The following is a 19,561-nucleotide window of genomic DNA, read 5'->3' on the forward strand; positions in this document are numbered from 1 at the left end:
GACAGGCCTACAATAAAGCCCAGATAGAGGACACAGAGGGAGTATGCCAGCTCACATCCCAGCGTCCATATATCGCAAAAAACGATATATGTACCCAGACTGCCTTATGCCACTATTAAGCACCACACTGCGGCCCCCCTCTGAAAATGCCCTCCCCGTTACTTGGAGAAGCGTGGAGGTCCCGCCAGCGTCTATCCCTCAGCCGCGTGTAGCAGGGAAAATGGCGCCTGTGAGCTGCGGGACGAAGCTCCGCCCCCTTCCTGGAGCGCTTCGGCCCGCCAAATTCAAAACTGTGTAAAAATGCCGGCGGGGGTCTGCACACGGTGCCGAGGCACCCACAATCTTTCTGCCGCCCCAAACAAGCTCCAGTAACATGCTGCCCAGGGCGCCCCCCCAGCGCCCTGCACCCAGTGAATACCGTTGGTGATGTGTGTGGGAGCATGGAGCACAGCGTTACCACTGTGCTGTACCTTCCGTTACTGAAGTCTTCTGCCGTCCTGAAGTCTTCTGATCTTCTCATACTCACCCGACTTCTTTCTTCTGGCTTCTGTGAGGGGGTGATGGCGTAGCTCCGGGAACAAGCAGCTAGGCGCACCAAGTGATCGAACCCTCTGGAGCTAATGGTGTCCAGTAGCCGAGAAGCAGAGCCTTGAAACTCACAGAAGTAGGTCCTGCTTCTCTCCCCTCACTCCCACGCTGCAGGGAACCTGTAGCCAGCAGGTCTCCCTGAAAATAAAAAACTAACAAAAGTATTTTCTAGAGAAACTCTGTAGAGCTCCCCTAGTGTGCATCCAGTCACGCCTGGGCACAAAGTCTAACTGAGGTCTGGAGGAGGGGCATGGAGGGAGGAGCCACTTCACACCCAGTCTTAAGTCTATTTAGTGTGCCCAAGCTCCTGCGGATCCCGTCTATACCCCCCCATGGTCCTTTTGGAGGCCCCAGCATCCTCTAGGACGTAAGAGAAATAATAAATCCAAGCCCACCTAAAAAAAAAGTCCACCTAAAATCATCCAATTAGCAAAGTATGCAAAGTAAACAAAAATGTTTTTATTTGGTTTAGTTACAGACTGAATGATGTGTTTCATGGCTGTTAAGCTTTCTCTTCTTAACCAGAAGTAATGTGCATATTCTGTAACTAGTATGAAATAAGTGGTTATTAATAATATATCAACATAACACTGAATCTATGTTAATATATTATAAGCAGCTGCCTCCCCCAGATGCACTGCACACAATCACTGCAGCTGAATAACTCCCTCCATGAGTCCAGCACTGATCCTCCAGCACTGGCAAGTCACTGATTCATGTGCAGTCTCTGCAATACATTAAAATACAAATGAGTCATGACTCATGTGCCAAGACACTGACTCGAGACACTTCACTGAACTGAGTCATGTGTCTCACTCTCAACTCAGTTCAGTGAATCACTTTGCCCATGACTAATAGGGATACAGGACAGCAGACGGAAGGGGTGGGGACTCAGTGAGAGGAAACTGGAAAGGGAAGAGGCAGCAATCCTCACCACAGCACCTTCGTGGCTGGCAGCAGCCACCATGAAGCACTGCACATGTGGAGCCAGTACTAATTTTCCCCGCAATACGAATTACCTATGACCTAGGCCACTCACCAGTCTCCCACGTCGGAAAGGATGATATTACTGTGCTTCCCTCTGGTGACAGCTGTGCAGAGTGCCTTCTGCATATACTGTCAGAAAAGGACACTGCTGGTGAATCTCTCTGAACATTGGCTGGTTTCTAATGATAAGTTGATACATTTTGGGGGTTATTGAGAGTCCTTAGCAGTTTTTGCTACATTAGCAAAAACTGTTAAGGTTCAATTCGCATGCGGGGGGCCGTCCAGCACAGGGCAAGGCATCCCAGCATGTGTGCGCCACCCCGCAATGTGATCGCAATTCAACTGCAATCACGTTGCAGGAATTAAAATAAAGGACAACCCCCTGCATACACAGCCAGGCTGCGCATGCAGGCAAATCAACGCCATGTTTCCAATCGCAGGAAACTCAGACGTCATCAGGCTGCCACAAAAACAGCAATGACATGCCTGCGTTTCCTGCTCCACTCCCACCAATGGCGCATTGCTAACCCCGAAAACATGCCTTCTGAGATGCGACCACTGCGGCACATGTGCAGATGGCTTAAAATTGGGCGTTTGCGAGAACACAGCAATAACGTCCACCTCTGAATACCTCCCTTTGTCCAGTTAACCCCCCTAAAGCCTCTGCGGGGCCCACTGGGGATAGCCCCAAATTCCCACCTTGCCAGTCCGACCCTGTGTGACTGGTTATTTATTGCTTTAATAAGGATAAAAAGTCCTATGAAGTGAAATATGCCCCACAGACCAAAAAAAAAATGAACACTAGAGCAATATGTATATATATATATATATATATATATATATATATATATATGTATATATTAATCTGTGCAGAGTTCAGACAATAGTAATGTTCTGGAAACAACTAGAATTCCACATACTGTAACTTTTTGCCTTTGTATTTTCTCCTCTTCCTGAGAAACCCATAAGGAGATAATAGATGACCACATCATTGGTGTGGCCGGACTCATCACTTCAATAGGCCTCTAAACAGTCAGAGTATGGACACAGCAGTGATAGCACTTATAATCAGTGGTGAATTTCCCATTAGGCACGTGAGACACGTGCCTAGGGGTGGCACTTGTTGAGGGGTGGCATTTGGATGCTTGTGTGGGTACTGTCAGTCTGAAATGTACCAGTAACTGCAAAATATTTCCGCTGTTCTGTACTTTATGCCATCTTGAAATCTTGAATGGAGTGTAAATGGGTAGGTCATGCACATACTGCCCCTGTAAGCTGTCCTACTTAGTAAATATGTATACATAATTTATAATTTAAAAAATGTCATAGTTAGTGTCTTTTTTATTATTCTGTTAAATTGGGTATCATCAAATGAGAGCTTCTAACCAATGAATGAAAATAATAGAAATTAGTTGGTGGGGGGAGGGGGGGAGCTGTTACTGTTGTGCCTAATGGTGTCCTGACCCCTAAACTTCGCCCCTGCTTATAATGCTTGCATTAGGACGCAGCATTAGATAATCTACATCAGCCTGCTGTGTGACCTATGCGGTCGCGCAAATCGGCCACTGCAGACACAATAAACGGGCCAGGAAATCTCTGTCCTCCCACTAAGATCCTAGCCTTGTCCCTCCCCCATAATGGCAGCAACTGAGCTCCCTTTTTTGGAAATGAAGGCTGTCGTCGCCCCTCTCCATGCCTCAGAACGGTATTAGATTATCAGTCACTGACATTCTGATGCCGTACTGTGTCCTATGTCGCAGTCCCATACTGCACGTGCACAGTACAGATCTGGTGCATGTGTAAAGTTCCAAACATCGGTACTTTGCAGCATGTGCCACACTAGCATCAGAACCTAATTCAGGCCCACTTAGAAGTCTGATTTATTTTCATACAGGGAGCAGGAGAGGAGAAAGGGACAATAGAGATATGGAGTACATCATGGTGGTTGACCTGACACATAAGAGCAGTAGTAGAGCTGGATAACATTGAGGCACACACAGCCAGTCTATGCTCACCTCTTTGGTGTTTATTGCTTTTGTTACATTTGTGTAAAGCATTTGTGTGGTCATCCATGTCTGCATTCATCAAGCACTAAAAATTGTTCTCTAGTCTTATCCCAGCTACTGCCATTTGAAGGTCTCAAAGAAAATGTCAAAGTCAAACTCTCTGTAATTCCTGGACCAGAACATGACAGTGGGCACAAATTGGATAATTCCTTCCTTCTAGATGAAAGGACTGGCGGGGTTTGTGTCCCAGGCATCAGATGTTGGAAGGCACCAGCAGGAATACTGAGAGGGGGTCATTTTTCAGACAATGTTCTTTGAATGCATGAGACTTCTCAGATTATGTGTGATCAATTAAACCTCAGGCAGCCCCACAAACCCTGCTCAGACTGTAAGAGTCAACTGATCTTCAAGAATATTTTGTTGTATTAAAAAGTGGTGCGATTATTTACATTTTTTGTTCAGGAAAGATTGGTCTTTATCAGCAACATTAACATATACTATATCTGTAAGTTATTTATAAGAAAAAAAAACATGTTATTTTATTATTAGTTTGGATGCATTTGCTGAAAAAAGGTGCATTTATTTGGCAATTTTTTGTTTTAGGTATTTTAAGATATGGACACACTCTCCTCTAATTGTATCACAGTCACATGAATACACTCTTACTATACTCAGCCTACGCTTGCACCCCTATTCTGTCTCTCCAAGTGTAAGGAGACGCAATTCAGGTATACACAAACCTCTTGACACAGACATATGCTATGCATTTTGGTGCATATGCACAGTATGTACATATTTGCGATTTTTGCACACAAATAAATCTGACTTGGGGGGCATGACCTGGTGTAACTGGGTGTAGGACGTGTCCTCTGGCTCTCCCGCACCTATCCTGCTAAACTATACTGCTATTTGGGGCATGTATTCATTTCTGCTTGGCTACAGTGGTGGATTACCTATCTCTTCTCACGCTGACAGTCATCCGGTGTGCTCCCCAGTTGGTGGTTTTTCGCCTGCGGTCCAGTGCTCTCAGTGGACGGGTTCTGTGGCGTGGTATTCGCAGTGCTGGCGGCTGCATTCCTGTGCTGTGTCTGGTTGGTGGCTCCCTCCTGTCATGGTGGTCTGGTTTGTCTGCTTGCTGCTGACGGCCTTTGGTGCCCCGGCCTGGTTCCTTGCGGTTGATCAACCTCCTGCTGCAGATAGCATATGAGCAGTGCCTGCGTCCATCTTGTCCCATTGTACCTAGTTGAGGATGCTGCACATTCCTAGTGGTGAGGTCTGGTGGGGTGCTAGCTGCTGCCATCTTGCTACTGGGCTTCTGTGTAGCTCGAGATTTGCCATCCATATTGTGCTGGAACTCCTGCTGCTGGGCACTTATTCATTATGGGCAGCTCTCTGCAGCAAATTCTTCAAGTCATTAATGCCTCTGCCCAGAGGCTTCTTCACCAGCTTGGCGATATATTATACCTTCTCCCTGTTACACCCAGAGCCGGCCATAGGCATAGGCAAACTAGGCAATTGCCTAGGGCATTTGATATGCCTAGGGGCATCAGCAGCTTCTGCTGATTAAAATGATATGTAGCATGCCTATATTGTGTGTAGCATTTCATATGCAGATACAGCCACAGTCTCACACAGTATATAGGCATGCTGCATATCATTTTAATCAGCAGAAGCTGCTTGAGCATCCTAGCCACATACCAATGCAAATAAGATACATTTTCATTAAAAAAAGGTGCCCGACGTTAGCATTGAGGCAAGATTTATGAGGACACATCTGTATCCAAGCAGAGGCAAAGGTCACAGTGGTAGTGGCAGTGTGAGTGCTGTGTGCATGTGAGCGGGTTTGTTGTGCAGTAGTGTTCAGAATATGTGTAAGGAGCATTGTGTGTGTCATGTAAAAATGCATTAATAATGTGCAACATATGTGTAAGGGGCACTGTGTGTCATTATGTGTATAAGGGCATTAATAATGTGCAGCATATCTGTAACAGGGTACTACTGTATGTGTGTCATTATGTGTATAGGGGCACTAATAATGTGCAGCAAATGTGTAGGGGCACTATGCATGTCATTATGTGTATAAGGGCATTAATAATGTGTGGCATATGTGTAAGGGACATTATGTGTAAAAGGGCATTAATAAAGGTTGTCATAATGTGTAAGGCGCATTATGTTTATAAGGACATTAATAATGTGTCTCATATGTGTAAGAGGCATTACTGTGTGGAATTATGTGTATAAATGCATTACTAATGTATGGCATTATATGTATAAGGTGCTCTACTATGTGGCGTTGCGTATAGAAAGGGCACTACTGTGTCGTCTAATGTAAATAAAGAGCAATAGGGTGTGGTGTAATGTGAATAAGGAGCAATTCAGTGTGAGGTAATGTGAATAAGGGGCTCTACTGTGAGGAGTAACGTTTATAAGGTAAAGTGATACTACTGTGGGATGTAATATGAATTATGGACACTATTGCATGATCAAATGTGAATAAAGTTGCAGTACTGTGTGGCGTAATTGGAATTGGGGTTACTATTGTGTGGCCATGCCCCTTGCTAGCAAAAACACACTCCTTTTTGGGCTGTGCGCCAAATGTGCGAACTGTTCCTATTTAAAATATAGGGGGTGCAAACACCAAAATAAGGCCTGCTATGGGTGAGGGGTGATGGTGCTGGGAAAGAGGTGCAAGGTCAGAGGCGGAACCAGCGGTGGTGCTAGGGGGCACCAGCCAAAATCTTGCCTAGGGCATCATATTGGTTAGGGCCGGCTCTGGTTACACCTTTGTGAAGTGCTGTGCAGGGGACGAGCAGATTTTAGTTCTGATTTCTGGATCTGCAGCCAATATAGTGCCTGTGTTTGCAAATGTCCTGGATTAATTTTCCCCACTGGATGTGCTTGATGCTGAGGCCCATTGTCACGACATCTCTGGGTGTTATGGTGCTATTGTCGTCCCTCCAAATACTCATTCTATATCTCCTGAAAGTGTGCTGAGATTGCAAGATCTGGCATGGAATTCTGTTGGATGTTCTCCTACTGGATGTTCTCCTACTACTCCTTGAGTGAAGTTTATTGGGACTGTTCATTCAGACTCTGGGGAAAGTGAAGCTCCAGCATTTTCTACTTTCATTCCAACTATGCTCCGTCTGGCCAACCAGGGGCTGAGAGAGCTGTCCTTATATTATGGTGGCCATTCATCTGTGATTTTGTTTGTGTGAGCTGGACCGGGACTGTTTATTCATATTCAGCCTATAAGGGGGTTGAGACCTGGCCAGACTAGTGTACCAATGTATATTACTACTGTTTGGTATTTGGGAGCGTTTTACTACCTTCTAGTATGTTTCTCACTTTGATGTGCTCTTTCATATATACTGTTTGTTTTCGTTTATTTTATATTTTATTTTATTGTTTATTCCTTCGCTTTTACAAAATATTGTTAATGTTTCTTGAATAATGCTCCATTTCTGTGTATTGCGGGAGAGCTGGGGCACCTAGCTTAAGGCCATATAGTTATTTTCCCTCCTCAGATATTAGTCTTTCATAGCCTTACAGGATGGGAGGGGGAGGGGGGTGTTAGTTAGTAGGTTAGTGTTGTTTGGGGGTGGGAGGTTAGAGATCGAAGTGTGCCTGGGTTGGGGTTAGGTCATACGGTGAGGGGGGTTTTGGGGTAGTTTGTTTTGGAGGGTTTGGGCAGATGTATTATATTTTGCGACTACTGTTTTTAGAATTTTAACTGTGGGGTATTTGTGTTATATCTGCCTCCTGTATTTATAAACTTATACTATTTCTGAGTACCAGAGCCCATATGGTGCCCGTGTGCTTTTGATACTGTGCTATGGGGAGCTTTGCATATCCTATTATTTAGATAGTCTGTTGCCATCTGTATGTAATGTTTTATGTTATTCCCAAATTTTTGTTGCATGTTTTGCTATGTGTGCCAATAATTTTTTTTGTTTGTATGTTATACATAAACATTTCAATAAAAATTACAGAATTAAAAAAAACAAAAAACAAATGTAACTTGCCTCCACAAACATAAATCTGTGAATAAATAGCAATAGCAGCAATGACACCTACAGGTTATACAAATAAACTGTTAGTAACTAGCATTCTAAAGAATCAGGCAAGTTATGCAGTACATATATACATAAAATTTAAAATGTAATTATTTGGTCTCTAAAGAAATGAAGGGGTATATTTTCTAAATGTCGATTTTGGTCGATGCTTGGCCGATTTTTGATCGATTTTGTGTTTAAGGGGCTAAATCAACCATTTACTAACAGATGATTTTTGACATTGTTTAAAAAAAATGACAAAAATCATCTGTTGGTAAATGTGGAATTTAGACCTTGAAATACAAAACGACCAAAAATTGATCAAACATCGACCCTACACATTTACTGTTTACACTGAACAGTTCATTGTTGGTGCCGGCAAGCCAGCATGGCCAATATCATCCATATTAGGATGTAGTGCTATGGGGCTCGGTGACGGGGGGAGTGAAGAAACTTCACTCTCCCCATCACCCCCCCCCACCGGGTCATCCGTCGGCCATATCGGGTGTCGGGAACACAGCGATGGCCAATGTATAGGGCCCTTAACAGATGATTTTTGACAGATTTTTTTTTAAAGGATGTCAAAAATCATCTGTTAATAAATGTGTGATTTAGTCTCTAACACACAAAATCAATCAAAAATCGACCCAACATCGAAAAAAACAACAACGAAAAAACGATCAACATCGACCCAAATCGACGTTTACTAAATATACCCCTAAGTGTTAACTGTAATTTTATTTAACTGTGCACAGCATTTTCTTTATTTTGATTACATGAAAATGTAAAACGGTGTTTCTTACGGTAGCTTTAAGATTTTTATAGGTATGTCTTTTACGTTATGGAAAAATATCTATCATTTTATTTTTAGAAATTTCTACCAAAAAATCAAGGACCATGACCTTCTGGACAAAAGAAAAACTGTGACAGCATTAAAAGCAGGAGAAGACCGAGCGATACTCCTGGGGCTTACAATGATGGTCTGTTCCATCATGATGTATTTTCTCCTGGGGATAACCCTTCTTCGATCATACATGCAGAGGTAATTTCATCTATATCAAATCCATATTGAATATATATGGCCTAATTGCTTTTATGAGGTTATTTCTTTATCTCTTAGTATGTTTCCAACTGTTTAAAAACATTAATATGCAGTGGAAAGGTTTAAAGTGTTCTGCACCAAGTGGATTAGGGCAGAAATTAGGAGCTTTGCATTCTAAACACATACTTGTTCTGCTTTGTAGCTAGGTACAGAAAGAAACATACTAAAATAACACCATGTGTCTGAAATAAAATTGCATTGGTTTTAATAGTGGAACGAATTCATAAAACAATAGAGAAGTAGAAAGCAAGTCACATAGATCAGGATTGTCATAGAATGCAGCGTTTATTGAAATCTAAAATACTCCTTGGCAAATGGAAAAATTCTGTAACACGGCAGCTGCAGGTCATAGATATGGATAGATTCATTTACAGAACATGTAAACAGGATTAGTACTTTTTTACTGTGTACTCATATCCATCAGTTTATATCAATCAATGGTCTTTCTGGTGGCAAGTGTTTTACCACAGATGAAGGACACCAATGCCCAGAGCCGAATTAAGAGGGGGGCCCTGGGGATAAGTACCCCGGGCCCCCTTTTTTAAAGGGCCCCCCGTCGCCGCCATCGCCATAGATCGGACCTCTGGTCCGATCTGCGGTATTATGCTGCGCTCCCAGGAGGCGGCGTGTGCGGTGGCACCACACGTAGGGTAGCTCAGCGGTTGCTGTCCCTGGCGGCTCCCGGCTCCACACAGCATTCATAGGCTGGCGCCGCGGCTGCACGCAGGAAGTCACTGACTGTCAGCATGTAAAGGGAAGGACAGCTGAGCGACGGCTCAACTGTCCAATAGTCTGAAGAGCAGCAGCCTGCGGCTCAGTCATTGGCTGGGCGCGCAGGCTGCAGGGAAGAAGGAGGACAGTGCGTAGAGGCAGCAGCCAGCACCCATCCAGGCAGCTCTCCTATTTATACAGACTACAGTACATTATCTGTGCAGCCTGCCAGCAGCAAAGTACAGAAAAACGTAAGGCTGGCTGTATTATGTACTGTCTGTATTATGTACTGTCTGTATTATGTACTGTGTTTCAATATATATATATATATCTATATATATATATATATATATATATATATATATCTATATATATATCTATATATATATATATATATATATATATATATACAGGAAGAAAACAGCGTCAGTCCAATAGTCTTGTTCAAATAATGCAATGTATTTTTTTTTGCTCCGTTGTTTTCTTCCTGTTGTACTAATTGCTGAAGGCACCAGTGGCATTTGCTCCTTTATTGGAGTGCCGTGCAATCTATTCCTATGTATGTATATATATATATATATATATATATATATATATATACAGTGCTCGAGGTGGGCCAGTATATGCCGGTATGGCATACCGGTACTTTGAGCACTGTCCCCTGCCACCACCGCCTTTCAAATTCCGCACTGTTTAAGCGCTGGAACCTGCAGCCAATCACCTGATTGGCTGCCGAACCGCAGCAGATTTCAAATGGTGGTGCCGCGGTCATAGGGACCGAAGGTCCACATCACTGCTGCCCCAGGACTGCCCCTCTGCACCGCCGCCGCTGTCACCCACGTCCTGTTCCGCACTGCCGCCGACTACAGCCTCTGCACCGCTGCTGACCACAGCCCCTTCCACTGCTCATTAGATAACTCTTTTTGTCCCTCTATCACCGCTGTCACTCTCTCTGCCCCTATGTCCCTGCTGTCACTCTCTCTGTCCCTGCTGTCACTCTCCCTGTCCCTATGTACCTTCCTGTCACTCTCTGTCACTGTCCCTGCTGTCACTCTCCCTGTCCCTGAACATTGGCCCTTACTGTGTGGCATAATGTGAATACGGCTCATACTGTGTGGGATAATGTGAATACGGCTCATACTGTGTGGGATAATGTGAATTTCGGCTCATACTGTGTGGTGTAATGTGAATACGGTATATACTGTGTGGTGTAATGTGAATACGACTCATACTGTGTGGCATAATGTGAATTTTGGCTCATATTGTGTGGGATAATGTGAATACGGCTCATACTGTGTGGTCTAATGTGAATACAGCTCATACTGTGTGGCTTAATGTGAATTTTGACTCATACTGTGTGGCGTAATGTGAATTTTGGATCAGTGTAGATCATTGTAGTGATTGAAGACATTATGATTTTAATTTTAAATTTTAGGGCCCCCCTGTCTTAAGTACCCCAGGCCCCCCGAAGCCTTAATGCAGCTCTGCCAATGCCATGCTATTGATGGCAGCACCCCCCGCCACTCATGCTAAGAAAACATCAGCGTCACTGGCAAGATGTCCATCAATTGTTTTCTAATGATTGTCCAAAACCATCTGCCAACAAAATACAGCCCTCGATAACCATTACTAATACCATAACAATTGCTATTTTTATGGTGTACGGTGTTTAAAACAATTAAAGGATTTTTAAAAAAAAAAATTATAAAATCGTTTTGGATAAGTTTTAAATAGGTGTTCTTGGCATAATTCAATCAATAAAAAAAACCTGAACATTTCTAAACATTGCTTTGGAAAAAATACAGTATCAGCCAGTTAAGTGGCTAAATAAAAGTTCTCTCTTAGGCCCTCATTCCGAGTTGTTCGCTCGCAAGGCGATTATAGCAGAGTTACACACGCTAAGCCGCCGCCTACTGGGAGTGAATCTAAACATCTTAAATGTGCGACCGATGTATTCGCAATATTGCGATCAAAACCGAGTTAGCAGTTTCTGAGTAACTCCAGACTTACTCTGCCTGTGCGATCAATTCAGTGCTTTTCGGTCCCGGCTGACGTCATAAACACACCCAGCGTTCGCCCAAGCACTCCCACCGTTTCTCCAGACACGCCTGCGTTTTTTCCGGAAACGGTAGCGTTTCCTGCCACACGCCCCTAAAACGCCGTACATCCGCCCAGTAACACCCATTTCCTGTCAATCACAATGCGTTCTCCGGAGCGACGAAAAAGCCGTGAGTAAAATTACTTTCTTCTTAGTAAAGTTACTTGACGCATGCGCAGTGCGAACATTACGCATGCGCACTAAGAGAATTCTCACTGCGATGCGATGAAAAATACCGAGCGAACAACTCGGAATGAGGGCCTTAGACCAAACTTTACATCTTCACTGCCAGTCACTGCCATATGAATACATTGAAGCACACTGATTGGTCAGATCACTTCCAAGGTTTAGTGCAAGCTGCTGGGAAAATATCTCAGTGCATCCCGATGCAATACCAACAGGTTTTCAAAAGAGTTGTTTCATTTCTGCAATAAAGCATCTCTAGCCTCCATGTCTAACACTGACAAATGAGGCATTGCTATAGATGGGGGACAGAGATCGGCAATCATGCGAGCTGCTTTTTATTTCTTTTTATTACAAAGAAAAAATACTGATGGGCATGTGAATCCCTGACTGATTATGGGCCACCTGTGTACTGTATTGGCAATAGTTCCACCTCTAGTGGGAATAGAGATGTGTGTCCCTGCAATTATTATTCAAGTCACTGTGTTTAAATTTGCATTACTTTACCTGCTGGATCACCTACATATGTATATTTCCACCTGGTACATTGGCATATTTTAATTGGAGTGAGGCTTTTGACAAGAAAGGATAGTGAAAATAGCAGTGCAGAAACAGCTGGCATGATGAATGGTTTAGCTTTACATAAAAGGCTGCAAAATCGTTTGAATTAAAAAACTGAGTGCTTGTCTATTTCAGAATGTTTAACTGGTGTAAGTAGGTTCACATTAGGAAGGAAGTGAAACCGTAACAACAATAGTTAGCAAGATGTAAATAAAATCATCAGGATCACTTTCTTGTGGTTGTACGAAATCTATATATAACACATCTGTACTGTTGCCAACCTACCTTTCTAACAAAGCATGTACAAATACTAGACATATTATAAGCGCTTAAATGTACAGCAAGTGTGAAGCAATTTCAAACATGATTGCTGTATTTCAGGGCTGTAACAAGGGGTGTGCTAAGGTTGCTGCTTTCGCTCAGTAAACAATGGTCTGCTCCACGTCCCCAGGGCTGGCGATAGGGGGAGTCAAAGGGGACACCTGCACCGGGCCCCAGGTATCAGAGGGGCCCCATGAATATGCCAATGTGTGCCCAGCAGGGATGTGAGTCATCCTGTCCAAATAGGGCAGGTGTGGGCGCAGCTTCAGAGTGACAGGAGCCTCTCACACACAGTGATTGTGTGGTGCAAGTTTGCACCCACTCTTCTGGGCCCAACTCTGTTGCAGGCAGTTACGGGACATGGCAGCAGCTCTGCTGGCCAGGATTCCTGTGCCATGCACCGGCCTCTTCTGGTGGGGTGTGAGGGCAGCATGGTACTTGCTGCGCGGTGTGAGGGTCTGGATACTTGGGAGTGCAGCGCAGTCGAGTCTCTCCCCGGGGTAAGGGAAATGTATATACTGTATAATCTGAGGGGGCCCTAGAGATATCACTGTAAAGGGCACCAAGATTTCTATTGCCGGCCCTGTGTCCATCTATTCCCTTGGGACAGAGCCCGGGTGAATTATTGGTTCTTATTATGTGGCACGAAAACCCGCTATCAGATTATTTTCTCTCTTCATGGCAAGAACTAAAATACTAGTTCCTTCATTGACAGCCAGATCATCTATTAGTCAACACAGGCTCCTGCCCAGGGTCCAGTGGACAATGAGGCTTTCAGATTGCCCTAATCCAGGGGTGGGCAATTATTTCAGTTGAGGGGCCACTTGACATTTCCTGTCAGTATCTGAGGGCCACATACAAAATAGCAGCTCCCCCCACTTGCCAAAAATATAGGGACATGGCTTCATGTGGAAGGGGTGTGGGCAAAAAATAATACAGATTCATATTAGGCTGCACAATAGTCTCCATTATTCAAATTGCGCCACACAGCGCCACTTACACACATTACACCAGGTAGAGCCCCTTTTACACACATTACGGCAGGTAGAGCCCCCTTTTACACACTAACATTTCATTTCGGATAATTATTGTGCAGCAAGCAAACTATCCAGTGTCTTATGGCCCCTGGGGAAAGGTGTGACACAGTGACAGAACACGGGGGGTGTGACACAGTGACAGAACATGGGGGGTGTGACACAGTGACAGAACACGGGGAGGGGGGGGGTGACAGTGACAGAACACGGGGGGGGGGTGACACGGTGGCAGAACACGGGGGGGTGTGACACGGTGACAGAACCCGGGGGTGTGACACGGTGACAGAACACCGGGGGGGGGGGGGTGACACAGTGACAGAACACTGGGGGGGGGGTGACACGTGACAGAACTCGGGGGTGACATGGTGACAGAACACGGGAGGGGTTGGTACAGCGAGAGCTGAAGATCTCTCCCCCAAACCTAAAAACAGTCTGACGCCACTGCCCGCACACACAAATATGCGCACACTATCACACACACTTGTGCACACACAAACACACACACACACTTTCTTTCTCTCACTCACTTTTCCCATTAACTTACTGATCTGGCTGGCAGTGGCAGGAAGGATGGATCTGTAGTAGTCTGGCTCTTGTCCCGTGTAGCTCCGCCCCCTGAGGTCCCGTGTAACCCCGCCCCCTCATCGACACATAGCTCCGCCCCCTTTTTGGCTGAACACAGCCGTGTCACTGGGGACTCTGGAGGCGGGAGGAGGAGGCTGCTACAACGCAGGCGCCGTGCAGCAGCAGCAGCAGGGGAGAGAGGCGCTGCTGGCAGCTTGGAGGTGCAGTGCAGAGCAATGACAAGCAGCTCAGCCGGTCGGGCCGCTTGTCATTGCTCGCTCGTGGGAGGCAGTGGGCCAGGCAGAATCGGTTTGCGGGCCGCATCCGGCCCGCGGGCCGTATTTTGCCCACCCCTACCCTAATCTGTTTCTGTGTTTTGGAGGCGGGGTTTGTATAAGTGGAGGGGGCAAGGGGACCAAACCACCATTTGCCTAGTGCCCCACTGGGTCTGAACTTGGGTCTGCCTTCATTTAAAAGTGGTATCGGTTGGAAATAAAGGTCAAGTGATAACTTAAATAGATATTGTACATTTCAATACATAAGAATATGTTATGCTCTCGTTTAGATAATTAGGATTGTAAAACTAAAGATGATGTCCATTACATTAATACTATCGTCTGGTTCTGCCCAATTTGCAGCAATTCAGATTCCACTCTTAATGCATTTTGGGTACTTTTGGTCTCTACCAAGAGTTCCCTGGAGACTTACCCCACCTAATCTAGAGACAGCTAATCTTGCTATTGTCTTGCAATTGGAAAATGACTTGACTAATAGCCGTGATGTAGCAATAAGCCATGTAAATTGAAGTAATTACTAATGTCACACAGTAAGCAGGCATACTTTTTTTTAATTAATTTTGCTAAGAAACTTTAATGCCTTAGAAAGTTGTTTCAATAACAGCAATATACATTATCATTTGCACTCTCCTATTCAGGTCATGCTCGGTGGATCACTTAAATCCTATTAGTACTGCCTTTCAGCAGATCAATCATTTTCAACTGAAGTTTCAGGCGACAATATGATCGCTTCATTAGGCTTTTATTTTCCTAGAACACTGAAATAATTAGATTACGTCACAGCCATTTAACCAACATGTATGTAATAAAACGTGATATAACTAGTATTACATTTGTGTGGTAATTATTGCAAAATATGTGTGAAGGCTAATGCTTAATGATTAATACAACAGCAGATTATTACATTTGAATGCCTTAATTTGAATAACAAATGTATTGTATCAATTGTATACAGTACATGGGGTTTTCAGTGAATTAGGGGCATATTGATGACAATCCACATTTTTAATGCACATTTATTGGACTTTATAGTATAATCTAGATCAGGCCTGGCCAACCTGTGGCTCTCCAGCTGTTGTAAAACTACAAGTGCCAGCATGTTCTACCACAATTTTGTTATTTGGGAATGGAAAAACTGTGGCAAAACATGCTGGGATGTGTAGTTTTACAACAGCTGGAGATCCACAGGTTGGCCAGACCTGATCTAGATTCTCAGAAAAAAATCCTTATTCATGTAGCGACATCTTTCTTACAACGTGACCAGTTTTACAGTGTACTGTATAAAACCCATTTATTCTATTTATTTGTCCTGTGAATCATGTGATTACAGTGTGTATTTCTAATCCTCAATCTTGAATCTACCTCATGGTACTTCAACCGGGAATTATTAGTAAATACAGGAGCCAAGCATTGTGTACCAGTTGTAATGTGTCATATTAGGGTTAATCTCATGTTGTTTCTGGGATGTTTACATCAGGTATAGTAAATCATGTAAATTTGCGGCTTATATACACATATTGATAGTTGACTTGATCACAGAAATGGTGGCATATTAAGGGGTCTATTCATGAAGCAGTAAAAAGAGTGGAGAAGTGAGCCTGTGGAGAAGTTGCCCATGGCAACAAATCAGCTGCTCCATACAATTGTATAGTATGCTGATTATAAATTTTACTTCAATGCTGATTGGTTACTATGGGCAACTTCTCCACTGGCTCACTTCTTCACACTTTTCACTGCTTCATGAATAGACCCCTAAATCACTGAAGAGTTGAGTTTTGTAATATTATTCAGTTGATAACTATGTATCCACTATCCAGCATTACAGAGTGAGAGATATGTTGTTCCATGTACAGATGTTTACTATTATAAATGCTTCCTGTATGTATAGACCTGTGTTCAATCCCCTCTTGAAGATACTATTGGTTTTTTTCTATATAGAATTTTAGATTTTATATAATGATATATTGTCATGGTCTATTCAGCAAATTAAATCAACCTTCAATGGTTGGAGAACAGAAATAAAGACATTGCCAATGGCTTGTGAAAAAGCTGTATGTTCTTCATTAAAGTACACCTACAGTATATCCGCCATTTGTATTCATATCTAAGAGTAAGAAAAGTCTGCCAAACACTCTAAGCCAATAGACTGTGCTTTGCCAAAATGGTTATGTCTAGAATCAAGTTAGAGAAAGGGCCTCTGACGCCACGAGGGGGAGGAGTGCGTCATCAGGGTTAGGAGCCATGCCCGAGTTACTAAAGGGAGTAGTTGGTGGCGTGGATAGTGACAGAAATATCCCGCTGGCCTAGCTCCTCCCCCTGGTGACATGGCTCCTCCCTCTGATGTCAGAGGTCCTTTAGCCCACTTGATTCTAGCATCTACCTTGCCAAAAAGGACCAAATTGACAACAGTAGTGGCTTGAACAGTAATAGTGACTCTTTATGACACCATCCACCCTAATAAAGAGCTTGCAGCAGACAATAATTACACTGTGAAGTAAGCCAGAACATTGTGCTGTAATTACCTTCTTCTACTGAATCATTCATATTAATAATATAATTCCATGACCAATAAAGAATTCCACTGTCTCTTCTATTCCAGTGGTATGATGTCACATCTTTTATTTTCTATCTCCCATAGTGTATGGACAGAAGAAGCCCAATGCACATTACTGAATGCTTCTATCACAGAAACTTTCAACTGCTCATTTAGTTGTGGTCCGGACTGCTGGAAAATCTCTCAGTATCCCTGTTTGCAGGTCCATGTAAACTTGACCTTTTCAGGACAGAAAGTTCTCTTGTACCACAATGAGGACACACTGAAAGTAAATTCTGAGGTAAGAAATTACATTTGGGAGATTTGTATGCAGATCTCAACCAGAAATGTAATTCAAGATATGTGACTGTTCGGGAAGAAGTAAATGTGATGTCACCCAGGAGAAAAGACTATCCTGAGGCCCAGTTTCAGCTGACTTCCATTCACTTGTGTCTCATAAGGAACTGGCTTAGCTGGACCCCTGGGGCTAGGGAACAAAGGAACTGTGTTGTGTGAATCTTTGATCACAAGGTGATTGATAAAAAAATACAGATTGTTTATTTTATCCCCTGGAGGCCACATTAACTAATACAACAATCCCACTAAACAGTTAGTGTGCATTCATATTTCATGGAAACAATGACAACCAAGTAATATTACCGGCATAGAATGGCAATCCAGAAATCTAATGCTCCCACAGGTTTGCTCATGTTCTGGGATCTGTATCCCACACAGTCTTGATAACAGCAGGCCACATTAGGCCTATAGACTGTACACTTTTGCCATCCCTGCTTAAGATACCAGGGTCCTATACAAATGGTTTTGCAGTGACCAACAATCTCTTGCTATGCAGCTGGTTACAATCCTTTTCACAGGAATCAGCCAGATGGAACCTACAATTTTGCCCAAAAACCTCTGGAGCGCTCCACCCCTAAGAATTTGTCTTTCATCCCAGAAGTTTACATATTCCCTGTTTCAAGCAACTCAGTTGGAAGATGTGGGTGATAGATTGCCATGGGCTAAGGGACTTGGAAATGGGTAAGACTGATGAAGAGATATCTCTCCAGGGTGAATGGATATCTCCCTAATCGCCACATTAAAATATATCCATTGTTGCCAATGTGAAAAGAGGGTCAAAGTTACAAAACTATAAAGAGACGAATGGGCAGGATAATATAATGGGGCTATATGCATGCTTACAAATATGTTTTTACTCAGTTTGTGGTTTGTGTGCCTTAGTCCCATTGTTCAGTGAAAGGCCTATGGAAGATAACATATAAAAAAGTGGGTGGGTAAAGAGCTTGACACACATTGGAAAACTAAGAGGAACACATTTTGGACAAATTGAACTAAACACGCAATTTCTGACCTTATATTTTGTGTTTGACTCTTACTGCCTTGGCCTGGACTCTCCCTTTCATCGTTATTGGATGTAGTGGTGAATTTCCCATTAGGCATGTGCCTAGGGGCGGCACTTGTTTGGGGGTGGCATTTGAATGCTTGTGTTGGTACTGTCAGCCGAAAATGTACCAGTAACTGCAAAATATTTCCACTGTACTGTACCCTATGCCAACTTGAATGGAGTGTAAATGGATAGTACATGCACATACTGCCCCTGTTAGATGTCCTACTTAGTAAATATGTATACCTACAGTAATTAAAAATTAAAAAAATGTAGTGCCTTTTTATTATTCTATTAAATTGGCTATCATCAAATGAGAGCTTAAAACCAATGGAAATAATAGAATTAGGCAAAGGAGGGGGGGCGGGTATGGCCATTGCTGTTGTGCCTAGGCGCACCCTCACCCCTAAATCTGCCCTTGGTTGGATGTATAAATTCTGCTTCATACAGAGGTACTTTTTACAACACCGTTTTCTGCATCAGAAAGGGAACCTGGCTAAGAGAACTTTATTAGGAGTAACCTTTGTGCTGTCTAATGGCATGTAGCTTCCCTTCTACCCTGTCATATGCTGCCTTACTGACATAATCATGTAAGTAGACAGGGTTATTGCTTTTATCTCCTGAAATACACAGTGCTTCTGTGATCATTTAGAGTGTCTGGTTATTCTTTCCACGCTCATTTCAATATGAGGCAGGGGCAAACTCAGGATTTCTTGAGAGGGGTTTGCAAAAGTTTGATTTTTAGTGTGGCCAGCCCATAAAGGAGGAATAATTAGCACGTAGCAAACTATAGTCTGCCTCATACAAAGTGCAGTGTATGAAATTCACAAACTCAGCCCTCAGAGTCCACTAATAGTACATGTTTTCCACATCTCCTAGTTGGTGCACAGGTGTATTCATTACTGGATGACCCATCTTGAAATATACACAAGTTGTGCTAATTATTTTGGTTGTAATAGTGTGGAGATCTGTAAAACATGCACTGTTAAGGGTCCCTGAAAACCAAGTTTGGGAAATACTGGTCTATAGCATGTGCTAAAGGAGATAGTGTAAAAAAACAAACTTTCTGTATACAATACATACATGATATAACCAGAAGGGCCCAGAACCAGACTCTCTA

General features: G+C 43.4%; 1 protein-coding gene across 2 annotated transcripts in view; it reads left to right on the forward strand.

The window, feature by feature from the left end:
• Positions 1–19,561, forward strand: part of KCNMB2 (potassium calcium-activated channel subfamily M regulatory beta subunit 2) — a 497,050-nt gene that overhangs the window by 404,112 nt on the left and 73,377 nt on the right. For both annotated transcript variants that reach the window (XM_063916298.1, XM_063916300.1), the window contains exons 3-4: positions 8,508–8,678; positions 17,145–17,340. In XM_063916298.1, coding sequence (XP_063772368.1) covers positions 8,508–8,678; positions 17,145–17,340 — 367 coding nt within the window. The remainder of the gene's footprint in view (positions 1–8,507; positions 8,679–17,144; positions 17,341–19,561) is intronic.

This window comes from Pseudophryne corroboree, chromosome 4 (assembly GCF_028390025.1).
Source record: "Pseudophryne corroboree isolate aPseCor3 chromosome 4, aPseCor3.hap2, whole genome shotgun sequence".
NCBI classification, from domain to species: domain Eukaryota; kingdom Metazoa; phylum Chordata; class Amphibia; order Anura; family Myobatrachidae; genus Pseudophryne; species Pseudophryne corroboree.